The sequence below is a fragment of the Hemitrygon akajei genome, chromosome 12, assembly GCF_048418815.1.
Source record: "Hemitrygon akajei chromosome 12, sHemAka1.3, whole genome shotgun sequence".
NCBI classification, from domain to species: Eukaryota; Metazoa; Chordata; class Chondrichthyes; order Myliobatiformes; family Dasyatidae; genus Hemitrygon; species Hemitrygon akajei.
Window position 1 is genome coordinate 40498511 of NC_133135.1, and position 17785 is coordinate 40516295.

At 38.3% G+C, this 17785-nt stretch overlaps 1 protein-coding gene across 3 annotated transcripts in view; it reads right to left on the reverse strand.

Moving 5' to 3' along the window:
• gpbp1l1 (GC-rich promoter binding protein 1-like 1) overlaps positions 1 to 17785 on the reverse strand; it is a 68538-nt gene that overhangs the window by 1347 nt on the left and 49406 nt on the right. For all 3 annotated transcript variants that reach the window (XM_073062962.1, XM_073062961.1, XM_073062963.1), the window contains exons 7-11: positions 14989 to 15176; positions 7523 to 7666; positions 5761 to 5916; positions 3112 to 3233; positions 1901 to 2003 (exon numbers count right to left, since the gene is read on the reverse strand). In XM_073062962.1, coding sequence (XP_072919063.1) covers positions 1901 to 2003; positions 3112 to 3233; positions 5761 to 5916; positions 7523 to 7666; positions 14989 to 15176 — 713 coding nt within the window. The remainder of the gene's footprint in view (positions 1 to 1900; positions 2004 to 3111; positions 3234 to 5760; positions 5917 to 7522; positions 7667 to 14988; positions 15177 to 17785) is intronic.

Sequence of the window (17785 nt, forward strand, 5' to 3'; positions counted from 1 at the left end):
ACAAAAAGATGGAGAGGAGAACTTTATCTAAGTGATGTGTAGATTCAAAATCTGTTTTCAACAGCTCAACACTACGTCATACTTTCTTGAATGGACTGAAATGGTTGGAATAAATCATTTGGCACATGGCCAGAATTAAAATATGAGAAATAATCTTAAAGGAATTTAACCAAAACACAAATACGGTTTGAACATGTATAGCATATAAATTCATTTCATGGATATAAAATTCCATGAACTAAATAAAACTCATCAACTAAAGGGTGTGTTTGTGCATGACTCTGACTCTATAGAATTTATATCCATGAAATTTTATTTTCAACACCTGCCTAGCAGACTTGTATTACATGGCCATTCAAGTGGTAGTCTAGATATTTATAATAAGGAGGTTACTGAATAATTACTTGAGTAACTCACACCAAAAAAAAAACAATCTAAGATTTCATTAAAATACAGAGCAAATTTCATATGATCAGAACATACCAAGTTAATCTCTTTGTATTTCATATCCAATTGAACAGGTTTAATGTAGAACATTAAAACAATGCACATGTAACAATGCACGACATAAAGCCTTCAACTCCTGAAAAGGGATTTTGACACCATTCTAAATTAAACGTACACTTTTTATTGAACCAAACTGGAACAATGTTACTTTATTTTTTATTAGGATGATGTTCCAATCATAACACTTCTTGCAAATCCTTCCTTCTGCTTAAAGTTCATCTCTGATTCAGCAGTTCTTTCATTATGGCCATTCATATTTTGAGTTGGCTTTAATTTTCTTCAAACGTTTTGGAACTGGAGGCTGACTGAAGTGCATTGAAGATTGCTGATGACATTAAACTGAATCGAAAAGCAAAATGTACAGAGGATGCAGTGAATCTACAGAGAGATGTAGATAGGTTAAATGAGTGGGCAAGCATATGGAGTACAACGTTGGTAAAGCAAGGTCATCCACTTTGGAAGGAAGAATTAAGATCAGATTACTATGTAAATGGTGAAAGATTGTAGCATGCTATTGTGCAGAGATTTACGAGTGCTTGTGCATGGATCGCAAAATGTTGGTTGTAGATGCAACAGGCTTTAAAGAAAGCAAATGGAATGCTGCCCTTCATTGCTAGAGGGATTGATTTTAAAAGTAGGGAGGTCATGCTGCAACTGCACAGGGTATGGTTGAAGCCACACCTGAAGTACTGAGTGCAGTTCTGGTCTCCTTGAATGAGGAAAGATATAAATATTGTTAGAAGTCAGAGTGAAGAGAGGGAATCATAAAGAAACATAAAGTCACGAAAGTGATATATAATATTGAGACAGGAAGGTTGTTTCCACTGATAGCCGAGACTAGAACTAGGAAAAATAGCCTCAAGATTCTGGGGAACAGATTTAGGATGGAAATGAGGAGAAACTGCTTTTCCCAGAGAGGTGTGAATCATTGGAATTCTCTCCCCAAAGAGGCAGTAGAGGTTGCCTCATTAAGTATATTTATGACACTGTTTAATAGATTGCTGCATAGCAGGAGAATTAAGGGTTATGGGGAAAAGGCAGGTAGATAGAACAGAGTCCATTGCCACATCTGCAGATAGTCTACTTCTGCTCCTGTTTCGTATGTTCTTAAACTCCATGCAGTCCTGGGGAACATTTTTTCTATATTTAAGTAGTCAAATATAACCTATATTTTGATTTGAAAATAGCACTGGTAATTAACGAATACACAAAATATATAACAGAAATGTGCTGTTCTAGGAAGGACAGAAAAGATTCAAAGATCAAATATCAAATGGGATTGTTGAGTTCAAGTTCATGATATTACTAGTTGACCAACAAAACACAATTAATCTTGCATTTAAACAAAGAACTATTCAATGAAATTGTATTTTTAAAATGCTGTAACACACACCTGCTCAATTTTAACCTGAAACTCCCTGAGCTCATCTTCAGTCAGAGGTGAGAAGTTATCATCATTCTCAGGGCTCTCTTGCCAACCCATTGCTTTCAATAATCTGTGTAAAAATTCAAGTTCAGAAGTTTACAAAGGGACCTTCACTCTACAGATATTATCACTGCCTGGAAGTGCTCCATTGATGTACATAGATTTTCAACTGTTAGAATCTCATGCTGATCTTAAGCACCAACCCCACTTCTCAAAATTCAGTGGACAGCTGTACTGTTGAAATTGACTTTACTTGCATGGGCTCATCCAAGAGGAACACTGTAGTCTTCAAGTGGGCTCCACTTGACCTACATCAAGATGGATTTCCCAGAGTTGGTGTTAAGCATGTTTGTCAAGGACAAATAAAACCTTCATTAATGGATATATGAAAACAGGTTTAATTCCAGCGTTTAAAGGAAAACAAGAGTTCGGAGCTCAATCCCAGTGTCCTCTGTAATGAAGTTGTGCATCCTCCCCATGGAATGCTTGGGTTTCCTCGGGGTGCTCTGGTTCCCCCCACAGTCCAAAGGTTAGTCGGTTAACTGGTCAATGCATATTCTCCCATGATTAGTACAGGGATAAATGGGTGAGTTGCTCATGGCCCAAAGCTTGAAGGGCCAGAAGGGCATATTCTGTGCTGTATATCTAAGTAAATAAACCCTGCCATCAATGCAACACTTTGCCTTCTGATGACAAAGGTTCATTGGAAATCCTCAAAATCATTGACTATTTCCCACATTTGAGAAGTCAACCCTTAGCAGAGGTAGTAGGAGTTGACAAAGAATTGACAGAATGAGTTGATCTCACACAAACATACAAAAGTCTTGTGAACATCATGTGACAGATGTGGAGATAATGCTTCATCCAGTTGAAGTGCTTTGAGTAAGATCATCTCTCCTGGGCATGAGTGACATAAAGCTCCTTCATCTGGATCACAGTCCCTTCTGAAAGAGCATGCATTTTGTGTTAAGTCACTTGAAATTAAAAACAATTGTCCACTGTCAACCTACACTCAACAAAGCTGCTTGTATTCAATTCTTCAAAGAATTCGTCTCTCTCTGTTGATTGTCAGAGATCCAACAGTCTCTACCAAACCTTAATCTAAAAGTATCATCCAATGTGATGAAAGAACTTAAATTATTTTTTTCTAAGTCTCACAAACAACTAGATATTCATACCTATGTTCTGCTTCAAGAGAACTGGAAAGGTAGTTTTTTTCTGGACCAAAGAAGGAGAGATTATGCTGATGACCATTTGCTTTCCCATTTTCCTGGTGCTCTGGAATATCATGGACACAGTCCTACAGGGTAGGGTAAAAAAAAAAGTTAAAGTAAATTATGTGCTATTGCAAAATGGTTGCTTTGGAATGTTGATTTTAGAAGTTAGTGCTTCAATTAATTTCAAATTTTTGAAAAAGGAGTAACATTTTGATAAGTAAATGGAAATCAACATGCAATAACTACTGTATGTATAATACTTCATCAGGATGATGTTAGCTGCTTTTTTCCTCTCTACATATGTTGTCTGAATTGTAGGCTATTGCTAACAATTTTTCTTAAAGTTTTTTTGTTTCTGATTTTAAAAAGCACAAGGAATTATATAAGTATGCCAATTAACTTGATAGCACAAAATAATACATTAAAAAGAACTATTAGAAATGTGAGCAGAAGTGAAAGTTCTATGTCATGACAAATTAAAGGGAAGGATATTTTCTTCATTATTTTTCAGTGATACGATGCACTTGGACACAGTTTAATTCTTGGTCTGAGAACTTTCGCATAAACACAACAACATTAATAGAAACTGAATATTTGTGAAAGCTGAAAAATTATCAACAACTTCAGTATTGATAGTTCTGTATCAAGTCATAGGGGGACTTTAACATTACTGATTCTCCAAAATCATTACTTCTACCCTTCAAACTTTACAGATCTGTCATTAAATGCATCACTTCAAGCCAAAGTTAACAGAATTTCCCCATTTACCTCCAAGTGAACATTCCCAATAGTCTGTCACTAGACAGGAATTTGAGTTAGGATCTAAATATAAAAATATATAACTTGAAGATGATATTTATATGCTCTATAATCCAGACTTACAGCCTAGAGACATGGACTTACAATCTAGGGACCCAAATTCAAATCTCATTATGCCAGCTGTGGAATTTAAATACATTTAATTCTCTTTGGGAAGAAAACAAGCAGTTAGTAACAACTACAAAAACTGCTATGGTGTTGTAAAGATCCATATGGTTTGCTAATGATCTACATCCTAGCATTTTAATCTCATAAGTACCACATATGATGCCAGAACAAATAGTAGGGCTAAAACTAAACCCCCTCTGAAATGGACTTGCAAGTCACTCAACTGACTGCACTGCTAACTGAAAACAAATTTATTTATTTATTTATTTTTAAAATCGACCTAGACTCCTAATTTAGAAATTGCGAAGTCTACCTGGTCTACCTATGTTGCAAAGTCCACTTCACCATCACCTGGGGACTCACGCCCAAATTGCAAGCAGTCTCAAGGAATAATCAAACAACAGTGGACACAATCACCAAATTATACCTTTCATACAATGTGCCAAATCACTCCACCATAGATCCTGATTACTTCCCCTTACTAGGTGTGCAGGCAGGAGACACTAGCCCTTGTCACACTCCAGAAACCAATCCATAGAGTTATATTGCCTAGAAACAGCTCTGCCTACCACAACTGTGCGAAATTTCTCCTTTAAAAATCTTCCCTCACAGCTCACATCTATGCGCTCTAATTTCAGACACCCTTGCTATGGGAAAGATACTGACCTTAGATCCCATCGATGCCCCTCATAATGTTATGCACCCTTAATATGTCCCTCCTCACTCTCCCTCACACCTGGAAAATAAGACCAAGCTTATCCAATTTCTCCCTCCAATTCAGACAACATCATTGTGAATCTTTTTTGCACCACCTCATGGCATCAGAAATATTAGCACGAAAACTTTCTGATTACCATCTAAGATCTTCCCTCACTAATAAATCAATACTACTCAATGATCAGCAACACTTGGGAGCACCACTGCATATACTAATGGCACAGAATGTACTGGGAGTAGGGAACATTATGGCTTATGAGAGTGGCTTGGTGGCATTACCATTGCCTCCGTTGGCTGTGTTCCGATGGATACCAATGCCAGACTAAGTCTGTGACATACAGTGAGTGAAATAAGACAAGGAGTCCTCACAAACCACCTACGGCCCATGTTCCTGCCCACGAAATCACTGAAAGTAGCCAGTGTGCAAGCTTTAGATGTATCTGTACCCTTCTTCATGGGAAGTGCACTACAACTGCATCAAATGGAATAGAATCAGAACAGATCTACCTTCTGATAACTGAGCATTGAGATAAATTAACCTGCATATCCTTCAGTCATCCATTATCATGAAACCAGGGATCAACTCCAATTCACTGAGGTATGCCATGAAATGCCAGCTCAGAGAAGTTGCATTACAGCATGACATGTACAGTAGGGTCCAAATCCAGAGCCAAGCAGTATCAGAATGACCAGATATGGCTGAAGCTCTGCTATCCTACTTCATCTTGGTCTGAATGGAGGCAATACATATTGACCACTTTCAGACAGAAGTACCAAAACTAAGATACATCATGACCCCCACTATCACAGCAGCCAGACTTTGGCCAATTTGCGTTCCTTCACATGACCTTAAGTAATGGCTGAGCGCTGGAAACAGGCAAGGTTGTGGGACTAGACAACTCCATTCCAAGCCACGTTGACCCAGCAAATATTACATATTAAATGAAAATCCATAATTTCACTAACTTCTAATTTGTTGAAATCTCTATGTTCTGAGATTTCACCATTCCGGTCATCTTTTAATCCTTTCAAAAACTCGCTCTTCTTGTCAGTCTTCACACGAGTCATTTTTATTAGTCGACTCGTATTCATCTCGATAGGAGGAGTGGTGCTTGAAGGAGTCTGGGAATAAAACAATGTTTTTTCACACTCAGTACAAAAGATATTAATTTTGCTCCTGTTAAGGTCACTAAAATATACTGTATGTATTTTCAATTATTATTTGAAGTTGAAGATGCATACATCATACACAACTGTCAAATGAACTGCTGAATCATTTAAAAATGCATTTCAAAATGTGTGCATCAGCATGGGGGATTAAAAGTTTTGATTAGCAATGCTATTTTGACAGAGGTACAAAGTACATTCATCTGATTTCACAAACACCAAATTTAATTTTGTTCCTCTGAAGAATTTTGCAAGCTTTGTAACCAAAAGTTCAAAAATATTCACTATGACATTTCAATGAAACTTAAGACAGGAATGATGCTCCAGCAGACAAAGTACATACACCACAGGATTATGTTAAATTTTCAAGTCAGCTTTAAGACAATTAGAAAATCAATGCAGGAGGTAGAGGCATGACAAATGAGAGACCTTTAAAATGAAATTAAATCTAACAGAAGATACAGATAACCTGTTTCCTTTGGTAAAAACCCTCTGGAAGAGAACTTGAAAACAAGAGGACATATCTTAAAAAGTATGTTCCCTCATTTAGAAGCGAAATCATAATGCACTTAGCTAAAATCTGGAACTTTCTACGATGTAGTGTCAATTAAAATTCTCAAAATGTGTTATATTTTTGGAGGTTTAGATATCAAGGGATATGGAACTTAAATGAAACAAAGGCACAGGTTAGTCATGACGCAAATGAGTGAAGGACTCCACTTTGTGACATTCTCTAAGTATGAAGCTGTTGACATAAAAGCAATTTTAAAACATGTATAAAATAACACTTCCCTTCCATACTTTGCACTTAAGAGCAGTATCAGTGCAAACTCCCATCATTTCACATACAGACAAATTACTCTTTGGAGTAAGAAGCACACAATAAAAAAATTCAGAATATGCTAGTGATTAGATTTCCATGGTAGCTCTACTGCCCTGATGAGGCCACACTCATGTTCAGAGAAGCAACACCTTGTATTCCGTCTGGGTAGCATCCAACCTGATGACATGAACATTGATTTCTCGAACTTCCAATAATTGCACCCCTCCGCCCACCTTTCATCATTCCCATTCCCCTCTCTCACTTCATGTTCTTACCTGCCCATCACCTCCCTCTGATCTGTCCTCTACTATCAGATTCACCCTTCTCCAGCTTTCTATCTCTTTCGCCCAACAGCTCTTTACTTCACCCCTCCCCCTCCCAGTTTCACCTATCACCTACTATTTTGTACTTCTTCCTCCCCTCCCCCACCTTCTTGATCCAAACTCATGTTTTTTTTTCCAGTCTTGATGAAGGCTCTTGGCCCAAAATGTCTACTATTTATTCTTTTCAATAGATGCTGCTGGGGTTGCTGAGTTCCTCCAGCATTTTGTGTGTGTTGCTTGGATTTCCAGCTCCTGCACATTTTCTTGTAGATGAGCTTCCCATAATTGGGTAATTTCAGAATTCTAGCTAGATTAGAATTTCTAAGACGATTTTCAAAACACATTGCCATTTTGACATAAGGAAAATAAATGACAATATTGTTCAGTGTTAAGAAAATTTTCATTATTATCATACCTCTTTCGGGGAGATGTGACAAGAAGTGCTACTGAACTGTGCTGGAGGTTTGATCATTGCAATAGGGCTTGTAAATGCTGAATCTTGGCCAGAAAAATGCAAGCCAGGTTTGTTCTCCCTTCCAGCAGATTTCCATGGGCCTTGCTATAATTGAGAACACATGGGGAAAAAAGCAATTCTATTAATTTTCTGAGCACAAGATTACATAAACTTTGAAGACTTGAAGGAGTCCATGAAAATCAACAAATCTTAAAGAATGACCACCAAATTGTCGGACATGGCAAATACATGGTAGGAAACCTTTGGACCTTTAATACATTTTTATCTTTACCTTTGCACAAATATACATGAACTACAGCAAATTATTTAAGCATACTACAAAAAGTATCTGAAAGAGGTTCTCATAACATAATCAATACAGGGCATCCCCAGGTTACAACAGGATTTTATTCAGAACAGATGGTAACTTGAATTTCTCACAATACATGGGAGATGATCACAAAAACAGCTGAACAGGACAGTGAGCAGCAGCCAGCCAGCCTCAATGACTCAGCCACCATCTGCTGTAGTTGTGGGGAGATGGGAGAGAAAGCATGTGGAAATGCCATGTTCTCATCTGAAAGAAGATGCAAACCCATCCCCATTCGCTCCACTGCTCATTTGTATGGGTGTTTAAAACTCAGGGTCCACCTGCAGGGATTTAATTATGCATGCAAGATGAAAAAAATACTGATCAATATTTACATGAATTTGTCTGCAGTTTCTTCTAGTACCTGCTTTTGCCCAGTGGGAAGAAAAACATAAGCTGGGGTTGGTGAAGGAAATACTGGACAATTTGTGTATCTTTTGCAACTTCACAAAGAAATACAATGTAAAAGTCATATTCATAACTTAACAAGTGTTTATTCATTCTTTTGACCAGAATTTCAACAAGATTTTTTTGTTTCAAAATAAATATGACTATGTAAAACACAGTTGAGGGGAATACTATGCAAGATATTTAATTATCCATTTCCATAGTTTACGTACATAGCCTTTCTGATATTAAATGCCACACCTACATTCAAATGAGAGGACATGAGTAGTGGTGTATTTAAAAACAATTATCAAAAGCTTAAAGAATATAAGATCAATATGACACATTGTAAAACTTCATCACTTTCAATACAAAATAATGTATTAAATAGAATGAGAATATAGGAAGGAGCTAAAAGTTAAGCAAAAAGAGCAATGAGAAGTGAATAAAATATTTGAAAGCACCATAGATTGCTGAATTTGTTCTGGAAAATGATGGCTGCAAAATGCATGGTTGACATACTCTGTTTACAAATTATAGCATAAATGAGAGTTTTAATCAAGGAGGATAGGAGTACAGAACCAGAAAACATCTGAATCGGTAAATTTAATTGAATTCAGAAGTTAAACCAGTTGCTGAGCGTATCAATCCAGATTGTTGAATTGTCAGTCATGCAGATATGTTCATCCACAGAACACAGTACAGAAACTCTCAAACTTAGAATTCAAATGAAATGAGTGAACATTAAGGAATCAAGCAACACACACAAAATGCTGGTGGAACTCAGTGGGCCAGGCAGCACCTATAAGTAAGAAGTACAGTACTTCTCCCTATAGATGCTGCCTGGCCTGCTGCGCTTCACCAGCATTTTGTGTGTGTTGCTTGAATTTCCAGCATCTGCAGATTTCCTCGTGTTAACATTAAGGAATGATCAATTTTGAATAAATTAATATCTGGAAAACAGGAAGGAAATGTGGAAATCTAATTGCAGGGTGCAACAAATATACATTTTCACAAGTGCCTTCAATAAAAATAATGCATTCAAAAATAGCACAAGATCAGACAATTGGACCAAATAATCCATGACGTCCCATTTGAATTTTCTCTTCCATTGCTTTTGTGTCACTCCATTCCCTTTCTTTATTAGTCATTTCAACTACGTGTCTACAAACACCACTTTCTAATGCAGAGAAATATTTCTTCAGTTAACTGACTGGTTAATACATATGTCAATGCTCTCTTACTTCTCTTACATGCATCAGTTTCTAGTCAATCAAACCTGGTTACAGATCTTCCTTTAGAATCGAGGTCTAGACTAGCTAATCTTGCTTGACAGCTACATCCTCACAATTTTGAACTATTTCTGCCTATTTTTTCTTTATCTTGATGATCAGTTCAACATTCTTTTATTGCTTAAAGAGCTGGCACAAGAACTTCAAATATGTCCGAGCCAATGTTACAATATTGATCTAATCCTGCAGAAGAAAAAGAAAAGAATTTGCTTACAATCCTCAAGATCTAACTCATTGATATAATGATATTTCCTAGTTAATGCATGTGGGGTTTCAAATTGTTTTTCTCTAGTCTGCAAATCTGTTCGTTTTCCTGCATTTTGATGCAAATTGTAACATTATTAAATCACATTGCCTTCCAGCTATCATTTACAAATTATCAATTTCTGACACCAGATTAACATTTATCTGTCTACTGCACTATTTTTATATTTTTATTGTAACCTATAATAATTTTATGTATTGTGCTGTACTCCTGCCACAAAACTATAAATTCCATGACATATGCCAGTGAAAAATGAACCTGATTCTGACATCATTACCTATCATTTTTCAGTTGGAGAGAATTCACTTAACTCGTTGCTTTGCCCAAATTTCTAATTCCTTCTGTAATCTGGTATGATCTTGATTCTCAGGGTGCCTTTAAATACTGTATTTTCCTTGTCCAGCATATGTCTTTTTTCCAAAGGATAGAGTTGAACAATTTTAAGAAGTTTACTTTTCAATAAAAAAATCTATATTCAATAACCAAAAGTTTTGCTGTTTGCTTTTTAATTTAAATTTTCAGCTGTGGACATTGCTGTTAAACTGCCAATTCAAGTTACCACAAGGTGGTGCTGATGAGCTCGCTTCTTTAAAATTAATTTTATACGTGATAGAATTGTGGGACTTGCCAGACTACTTTGGTGGGAGATTAGGTCATACATTTCAGTTTGGAAATTGTACCAAATGAAACAAGATAATTTTGGAAATTTTCAAACATCTATTTCAGGGTTAATGTCCAAGAGGATTATCTACCTACATGGTGTAGAAATCAGAAAGCATTATACAGTACAACAAAGAATAAACATTACTGAATAGTATTACAATAGCACATAAACCGATTTGCAACAGTAAAAATAGATAATGCCAAAGGCTACAGTAAACAAATCAAGTGAAAAACCAACCAGTACAGCATGTACTGGGATACCTATTAACTCGAGATTATTTAATAGAACGAGTAAAACAGATGAAGTACGTATCACATAGGCATTAGATTTTTGTCTGATGCAGGTTTACATCTTTAGATTTCAAGATAAATCAGGCATTGTTGTAGAATAAAGCACAGAGACTAAAATGTAATGGGATTTCAAAAGGTGTCATCAATATATGTTACACAATCACAAAGAAATACTGGGCATGGTGCTGTGCTCAGCTACTGTCCAGATTTCCTGCTATCTCCACTTGCTGATACCAGATGAGATGATGGCTAAATGCACATCAAGAAATGGGTAAATATCAACATTCTCAGATTTAGTGTTTTTTTTAAAAAAAGTTTTAGGTTCAGAAGGATGGTTTTAGGGACAGAAAGGAGCTAAAGGTCTGGGAATTTAGGGACTGGGATGTGGGGGAATTAGAGGTTAGGCCAGAGTATAAATCTATACTCTGGCCTAATATACGTTCAAAGGCCAATGACCTCAGAACCCAGAAAGCATTTGTTGACACAAGGAAAGCAAGGGAAATCATGAGCTTCAGTTGAAACTGGTTCATTTCCCTGAAGCCCACCAGTCTGATCATCGGAAACACCAAAATCACCAAGCCTGTTAATCAATGACTTCACTTTTAGTTTTAGAATAAGCTTTAAAACACCAGTGACAATGCCGACAACCTTTAAGACTTGCTCCCTGCTAAGTCACCTCTCCTTTACATAACCACATCATTGTCTGCTGCATTAATTTCCATCAAAAACATTTAAAATTGACAGCAATCCAATCCACAAGGTTTGACAAAATTGCCAGAATTGTGATACAAAGATCTTTACACCACAGATTTCACTGACACACAATACACTGATGGTAGATGAGCTACTCCTCTCGACGGCTCAGTGTGTCTTCTACTGAAATGGCAAGTCATCATTTTAAAGTATTATTTGTACACTGCATCCTCTCCAGTTAAAAAAATTCTGCAGCGGTTGTAAATTATCTGAGCATGACCAACACTCCAGTTAAGCAAGAAGCGCTCGTTTAGGTTGCTGGATAGATTGTTCAAGAGATTATGCCTCCCTTATATTTTTTAATTAGCCTCCTCATACTCCACATGGAAAGAGTCTGAGGTGATCAAGACCATCAAGCATGGTCTGCAGTCTTGAGACAACAAGGGCCATGGATCCAACAGCACAGAAAATTTACAGCACAATACAGGCCCTTTGGCCCACAAAGCTGTGCCGAACATGTCCTTACCTTAGAAAAATAGAGGGCTATGGATAACTCTAGGTAATTTCTGAGTCCCATGTACCTATCCAGGAGTCTCTTAAAAGACCCTACTGTATCACCAGAAGCCCATTCCACGCACTCACCATTCCCTGCGTAAAAAACTTACCCCTGATATCTCCTCTGTACCTACTTCCAAGCACCTTAAAACTATGCCCTCTCATGTTAGCCATTTCAGCCCTGGTAAAAAACCTCTGACTATCCACACGATCAATGCCTCTCATCATCTTATAAACCTCTATCAGATCACCTCTCATCCTCCGTCACTCCAAGGAAAAAAGACTTGAGTTCACTCAACCTGTTTATTTTGATAGGTCAAATATGATGGCAGAATATAGTATTAATGGTAAAATTCTTGGCAGTGTGGAGGATCAGAGGGATCTTGGGGTCCGAGTCCATACGACTCAAAGCAGCTGCACAGGTTGACTGTGTGGTTAAGAAGGCATATGGTGTATTGGCCTTCATCAATCGTGAAATTGAATTTAGGAGCCGAGAGGTAATGTTGCAGCTATATAGGACCCTGGTCAGACCCCACTTGGAGTGCTGTGCTCAGTTCTGGTCATCTCACTACAGGAAGGATGTGGAAGCCATAGAAAGGGTGCAGAGGAGATTTACAAGGATGTTGCCTGGATTGGGGAGAATGCCTTATGAGAATAGGTTGAGTGAACTCAGCCTTTTCTCCTTGGAGCGACAGAGGATGATAGGTGACCTGATAGAGGTGTATAAAATGATGAGAGGCATTGATCGTGTGGATAGTCAGAGGCTTTTTACCAGGGCTGAAATGCTTGCCACAAGAGGACCCAAGTTTAAGGTGCTGGGGAGTAGGTACAGAGGAGATGTCAGAGGTAAGTTTTTGTTGTTGTAGTTTTTTTATATAAAAACACAGAGAGTGGTGAGTACATGAAATGGGCTACCGGCAACGGTGGTGGAGGCGGATACGATAAGGTCTTTTAAGAGACTTTTAGGTAGGTACATTGAGCTTAGTAAAATAGAGGGCTACAGGTAAGCCTAGTAATTTCTAAGGTAGGGACATGTTCGGCACAACTTTGTAGGCCAAAGAGCCTGTATTGTGCTGTAGGTTTTTCTATGTTTCTATTCTCATAAGCCATGCTCCCCAATCCAGGCAACATCCTTGTAATCCATGCTCCCCAATCCTCTGCACCTTTTCTTTGGTTTCCACATACTTTCTGTAGTGAGGCGACCAGAACTGAGCACAGTACTCCAAGTGGGGTCTGACCAGGGTCCTATATAGCTGCAACATTACCTCTCAGTTCTTAAACTCAATCCCACGATTGATGGAAGGCCAATGCACCGTATGCTTTCTTACCCCAAGATCCCTCGGATCCTCCACAGTGCCAAGAGTCTTACCATTAATACTATATTCTGCCATCATATTTGACCTATCAAAATGAACCACCTCACACTAATCTGGGTTGAACTTCATTTGCCACTTCGCAGCCCAGTTTTGCATCCTATCAACATCCCGCTGTAACCTCTGACAGCCCTCCACACTATCCACAACACCTCCAACCTTCATTTATAAAAATCACAAAGAGTAGGGGTCCCAAAACAGATCTCTGAGGCACACCACTGGTCACCGGCCTCCATGTAGAATATGACTCGTCTACAACCACTCTTTGTCTTCTGTGGGCAAGCCAGTTCTGGATCCACAAAGCAATGTCCCTTTGGATCCCATGCCTCCTTACTTTCTCAATAAGCCTTGCACTGGGTACCTTGTCAAATGACATTCCATCTACTGCTCTACTTTCAATGTGTTTAGTCATGTCCTCAAAAAATTCAATCAGGCTCGTAAGGTATGACCTGCCTTTCACAAAACCATGCTGACATATTCCTAATCATATTATGCCTCTCCAAATGGTTTGATTTTAGATAATAAATCTTGTGTTACTGCTAATCCTGTAATAGTGCATGCAAACCTTTCATTTATGAATGATGGGAAATATTATATTCTTGTATGAAGTACAAGGAACAATGGTGGCACAGTGTGGGGTACAAGGATTCAGGTTCAAGATCAAATTCATTGTCATTTCAACATGTATACAGCCAAACAAACAATGCTCCTTCAGACCAGGGTGCACAACACAGTACATATAACTCAAAAACAACACAGAAAGTAATAGTACTACAAGTAAATTAACAAATAAAAAGGTGCATTTACAACTCAAGTTAAAAAGTGAACAGTATAATGCTACTAGCACAGCCTGGGGGAAGAAGTTGTTTCCCATCCCAACAGTACTTGTCCTAATGCCACATGATGGTTGGAGGTCAGGGCATACATAACACCTTATGATACTTCCAAAAGAGTTGCACACCATTACTGAAAAACTATCAGATCTATACATGCTAGAAGGGGTTAAAACAAGTGGATATTAAAGACCAAACTTGATCCAGCAGAAAATTACTTGTATATAAAGAGGTACAATCAGTATATATGACTGCATTATAAAGTAAAAAGCTAGAACCTCTCCTGTATCCTGAATGAAAATTAAATGAAACTGTTTAACCTTTAGTGCCTGACATACTCATTCTTGGCTGTTACTGATACAGTAGATTATACTTACAGTCCCATCAAACATTTACTCCAAGTATATATAATGATATTGCAGATTACACTCCATGAATTATTATTGCAGTTACTTTCATCCAGAATATGTGAAAACATCTTCTGGAATGGGGCTTAATAAGATGAAAATATTATGCCAAGTGCAATTTTACAAGATACACTTAACACTTAATCAACTGAAGATGAAATAAAATCAAATTTGGAATTCATAGGAAATTACTAGTGCGTTATTCATTTTTAAAAAATGTTCATCTTCACAATTACCTTCATTTCAGAGTTTAGCATGCCTTTGAAAAATTAATATAAAAAGAAACGCACTGCTCTACCTTTGTGGGAGGAACTGTAGGTTTCGGTATCAGATTTTTGTAAACACTTGGGCTTGCAGTGTTTTTGTTGCCGCTTGAAAGATGATTTCCTGAGGAAGAAAAGCTTGTTGAGAATATTGGTTCCTCTTTCAAAACTTTTTTGATGACCAGCATCTTGGAAACAGGCTGCTTGGCACTTGGAGGATTTTCTGGATTCATATGGATAAAGAATTTTGAAAAATTGTTTAATCTTTTTAATTTAGGATTTCAAACATCAAAACAAACGTGTAATTTCTATGCTTACATAACATCTGCTGCATTAACTGTGAATGATTCCAGAAATGCTCAACTGTGTTCAATACAATGCTGAAGTGCAGGCAGCAAGCTTCGCTGAAACAACATTATTTAATGCACTTCACACATACCAGTGGTAATAAGCTTAAGATTCCCATGCACCTCAGAAACTTGAGTACAATTCTAAGATAATTACTGAAAATCCAAAGGAAATTATCATTCCTTCAACACCCTCTTATATCCAGAAATTAGATTCCAATAAAGGTCAGTGTAAACCCAATACATTTTGTCTTTTGTGGTTTTTCAAATACCCGAGATGTTTCTTCTGTCACAATAACAACAACATGAATTACGTTATCAAATAGGATAAGTGAACATTTAAACCAAATCATAGAACAAAACAGCATACAAATGGGCCTTTTGACCAAACTTATCCATGCCGACCAGAATTCCCATCTATACGAGTCCCATTTGCTGCATTTGGCTAAAACCCCACTTTTCTTTCCATGTTCCACGAACAGTGTTTTTTCAATGTTGCTGTGCTTAAATAATAAAGTCAACTCAATTCAATTCACCTCATCAGTGCCCTCATGATTTATACACCCCTATAACTATACACCTATACCGGGTGAACAAGTAGTCTTTAGGGTACTTTGTGTCTTTGCTGCATGCTTGAGTGCTCGCTTGTAGGTGCCGATGCTTTTTCTGCTGGTGGGGAGGGGGATAGTTGCTTGCTGCTGCTAACACGTGGGGGAACAGAGCTGGGGGGTGACTTTGGGGTTCTAACTTTTAACTGTCATTTAGTCTTTGGAGGCACGTCTCTGTTTTTATATAGAAACATAGAAAACCTACTAGGCTTACCTTATAGCCCTCTATTTTTCTAAGCTCCACGTATCTCTTTAGAATTCCCTTAAGAGACCCTATCGTATCCGCCTCCACCACCGTTGCCAGCAGCTCATTCCACGCACTCACAACTCTCTGCATAAAAGAAAACTTACCCCTGGTATCCCCTCTGTACCTACTCCTCAGCACCTTAAACCTGTGACCTCTTGTGGCAACCATTTCAGCCCTGGGGAAAAGCCTCCGACTATCCACATGATCAATGCCTCTCATCGTCTTACACACCTCTATCAGGTCACCTATCATCCTCCATTGCTCCAAGGAGAAAAGGCCAAGTTTACTCAACCTATTCTCATAAGGCAAGCTCCCCAATCCAGGCAACATCCTTGTAAATCTCCTCTGCACCCTTTCTATGGCTTCCACATCCTTCCTGTAGTAAGGCGACCAGAACTGAGCACAGTATTCCTAGTGGGGTCTGACCAGGGTCCTATATAGCTGCAACATTACCTCTCGGCTCCTAAATTCAATTTCACGATTGATGAAGGCCAATACACCATATGCCTTCTTAACCAGTCAACCTGCGCAGCTGCTTTGAGCGTCCTATGGACTCAGACCCCAAGATCCCTCTGATCCTGAACACTGCCAAAAGTCTTACCGTTAATACTATATTCTGCCATCATATTTGACCTACCGAAATGAACCACCTCACACTTATCTGGGTTCAACTCCATCTGCCACTTCTCAGCCCAGTTTTGCATTCTACCAATGTCCCACTATAACCTCTGACAGCCCTTCACACTATCTACAACACCTCCAACCTTTATGTCATCAGCAAACTTACTAACCCATCCCTCCACTTCCTCATCCAGGTCATTTACAAAAATCATGAAGAGTAGGGGTCCCAGAACAGATCCCTGAGGCACACCACTCACTGGTCCATGCAGAATATGACCCGTCTGCAACCACTATTTGCCTTCTGTGGGCAAGCTAGTTCTCGATCCATAAAGCAATGTCCCCTTGGATCCCATGCCTCCTTACTTTACAAAATAAGCCTTGCATGGGGTACCTTCTCAAATGCCTTGCTGAAATCCATATGTACTACATCTACTGCTCTTCCTTCATCAAAGTGTTTAGTCACATCCTCAAAAAACCCAATCAGGCTCATAAGGCACGACCTGCCTTTGACAAACCAATGCTGACTATTCCTAATACCTCTCCAAATGTTCATAAATCCTGCCTCTCAGTATCTTCTCCATCAACCTACTAACCACTGAAGTAAGACTCACTGGTCTATAATTTCCTGGGCTATCTCTACTCCCTTTCTTGAATAAAGGAATAACATCCACAATCCTCCAAAACTTCTCCCATCCCTATTGATGTTGCAAAGATCACCACCAGAGGCTCAGCAATCTCCTTCCTTGCCTCCCACAGTAGCCTGGGGTACATCTCATCCGGTCCCGGCGACATATCCAACTTGATGCTTTTCAAAAGCTCCAGCACATCCTCTTTCTTAATATCTACATGCTCAAGCTTATCAGTCTGCTGCAAGTCATCACTACAATCACCAAGATCCTTTTCCATAGTGAATACTGAAATAAAGTATTCAATAAGTACCTCTGCTGCTTCCTCCGTTTCCATACACATTTTCCCACTGTCACTTTTGATGGGTCCTATTCTTTCACAT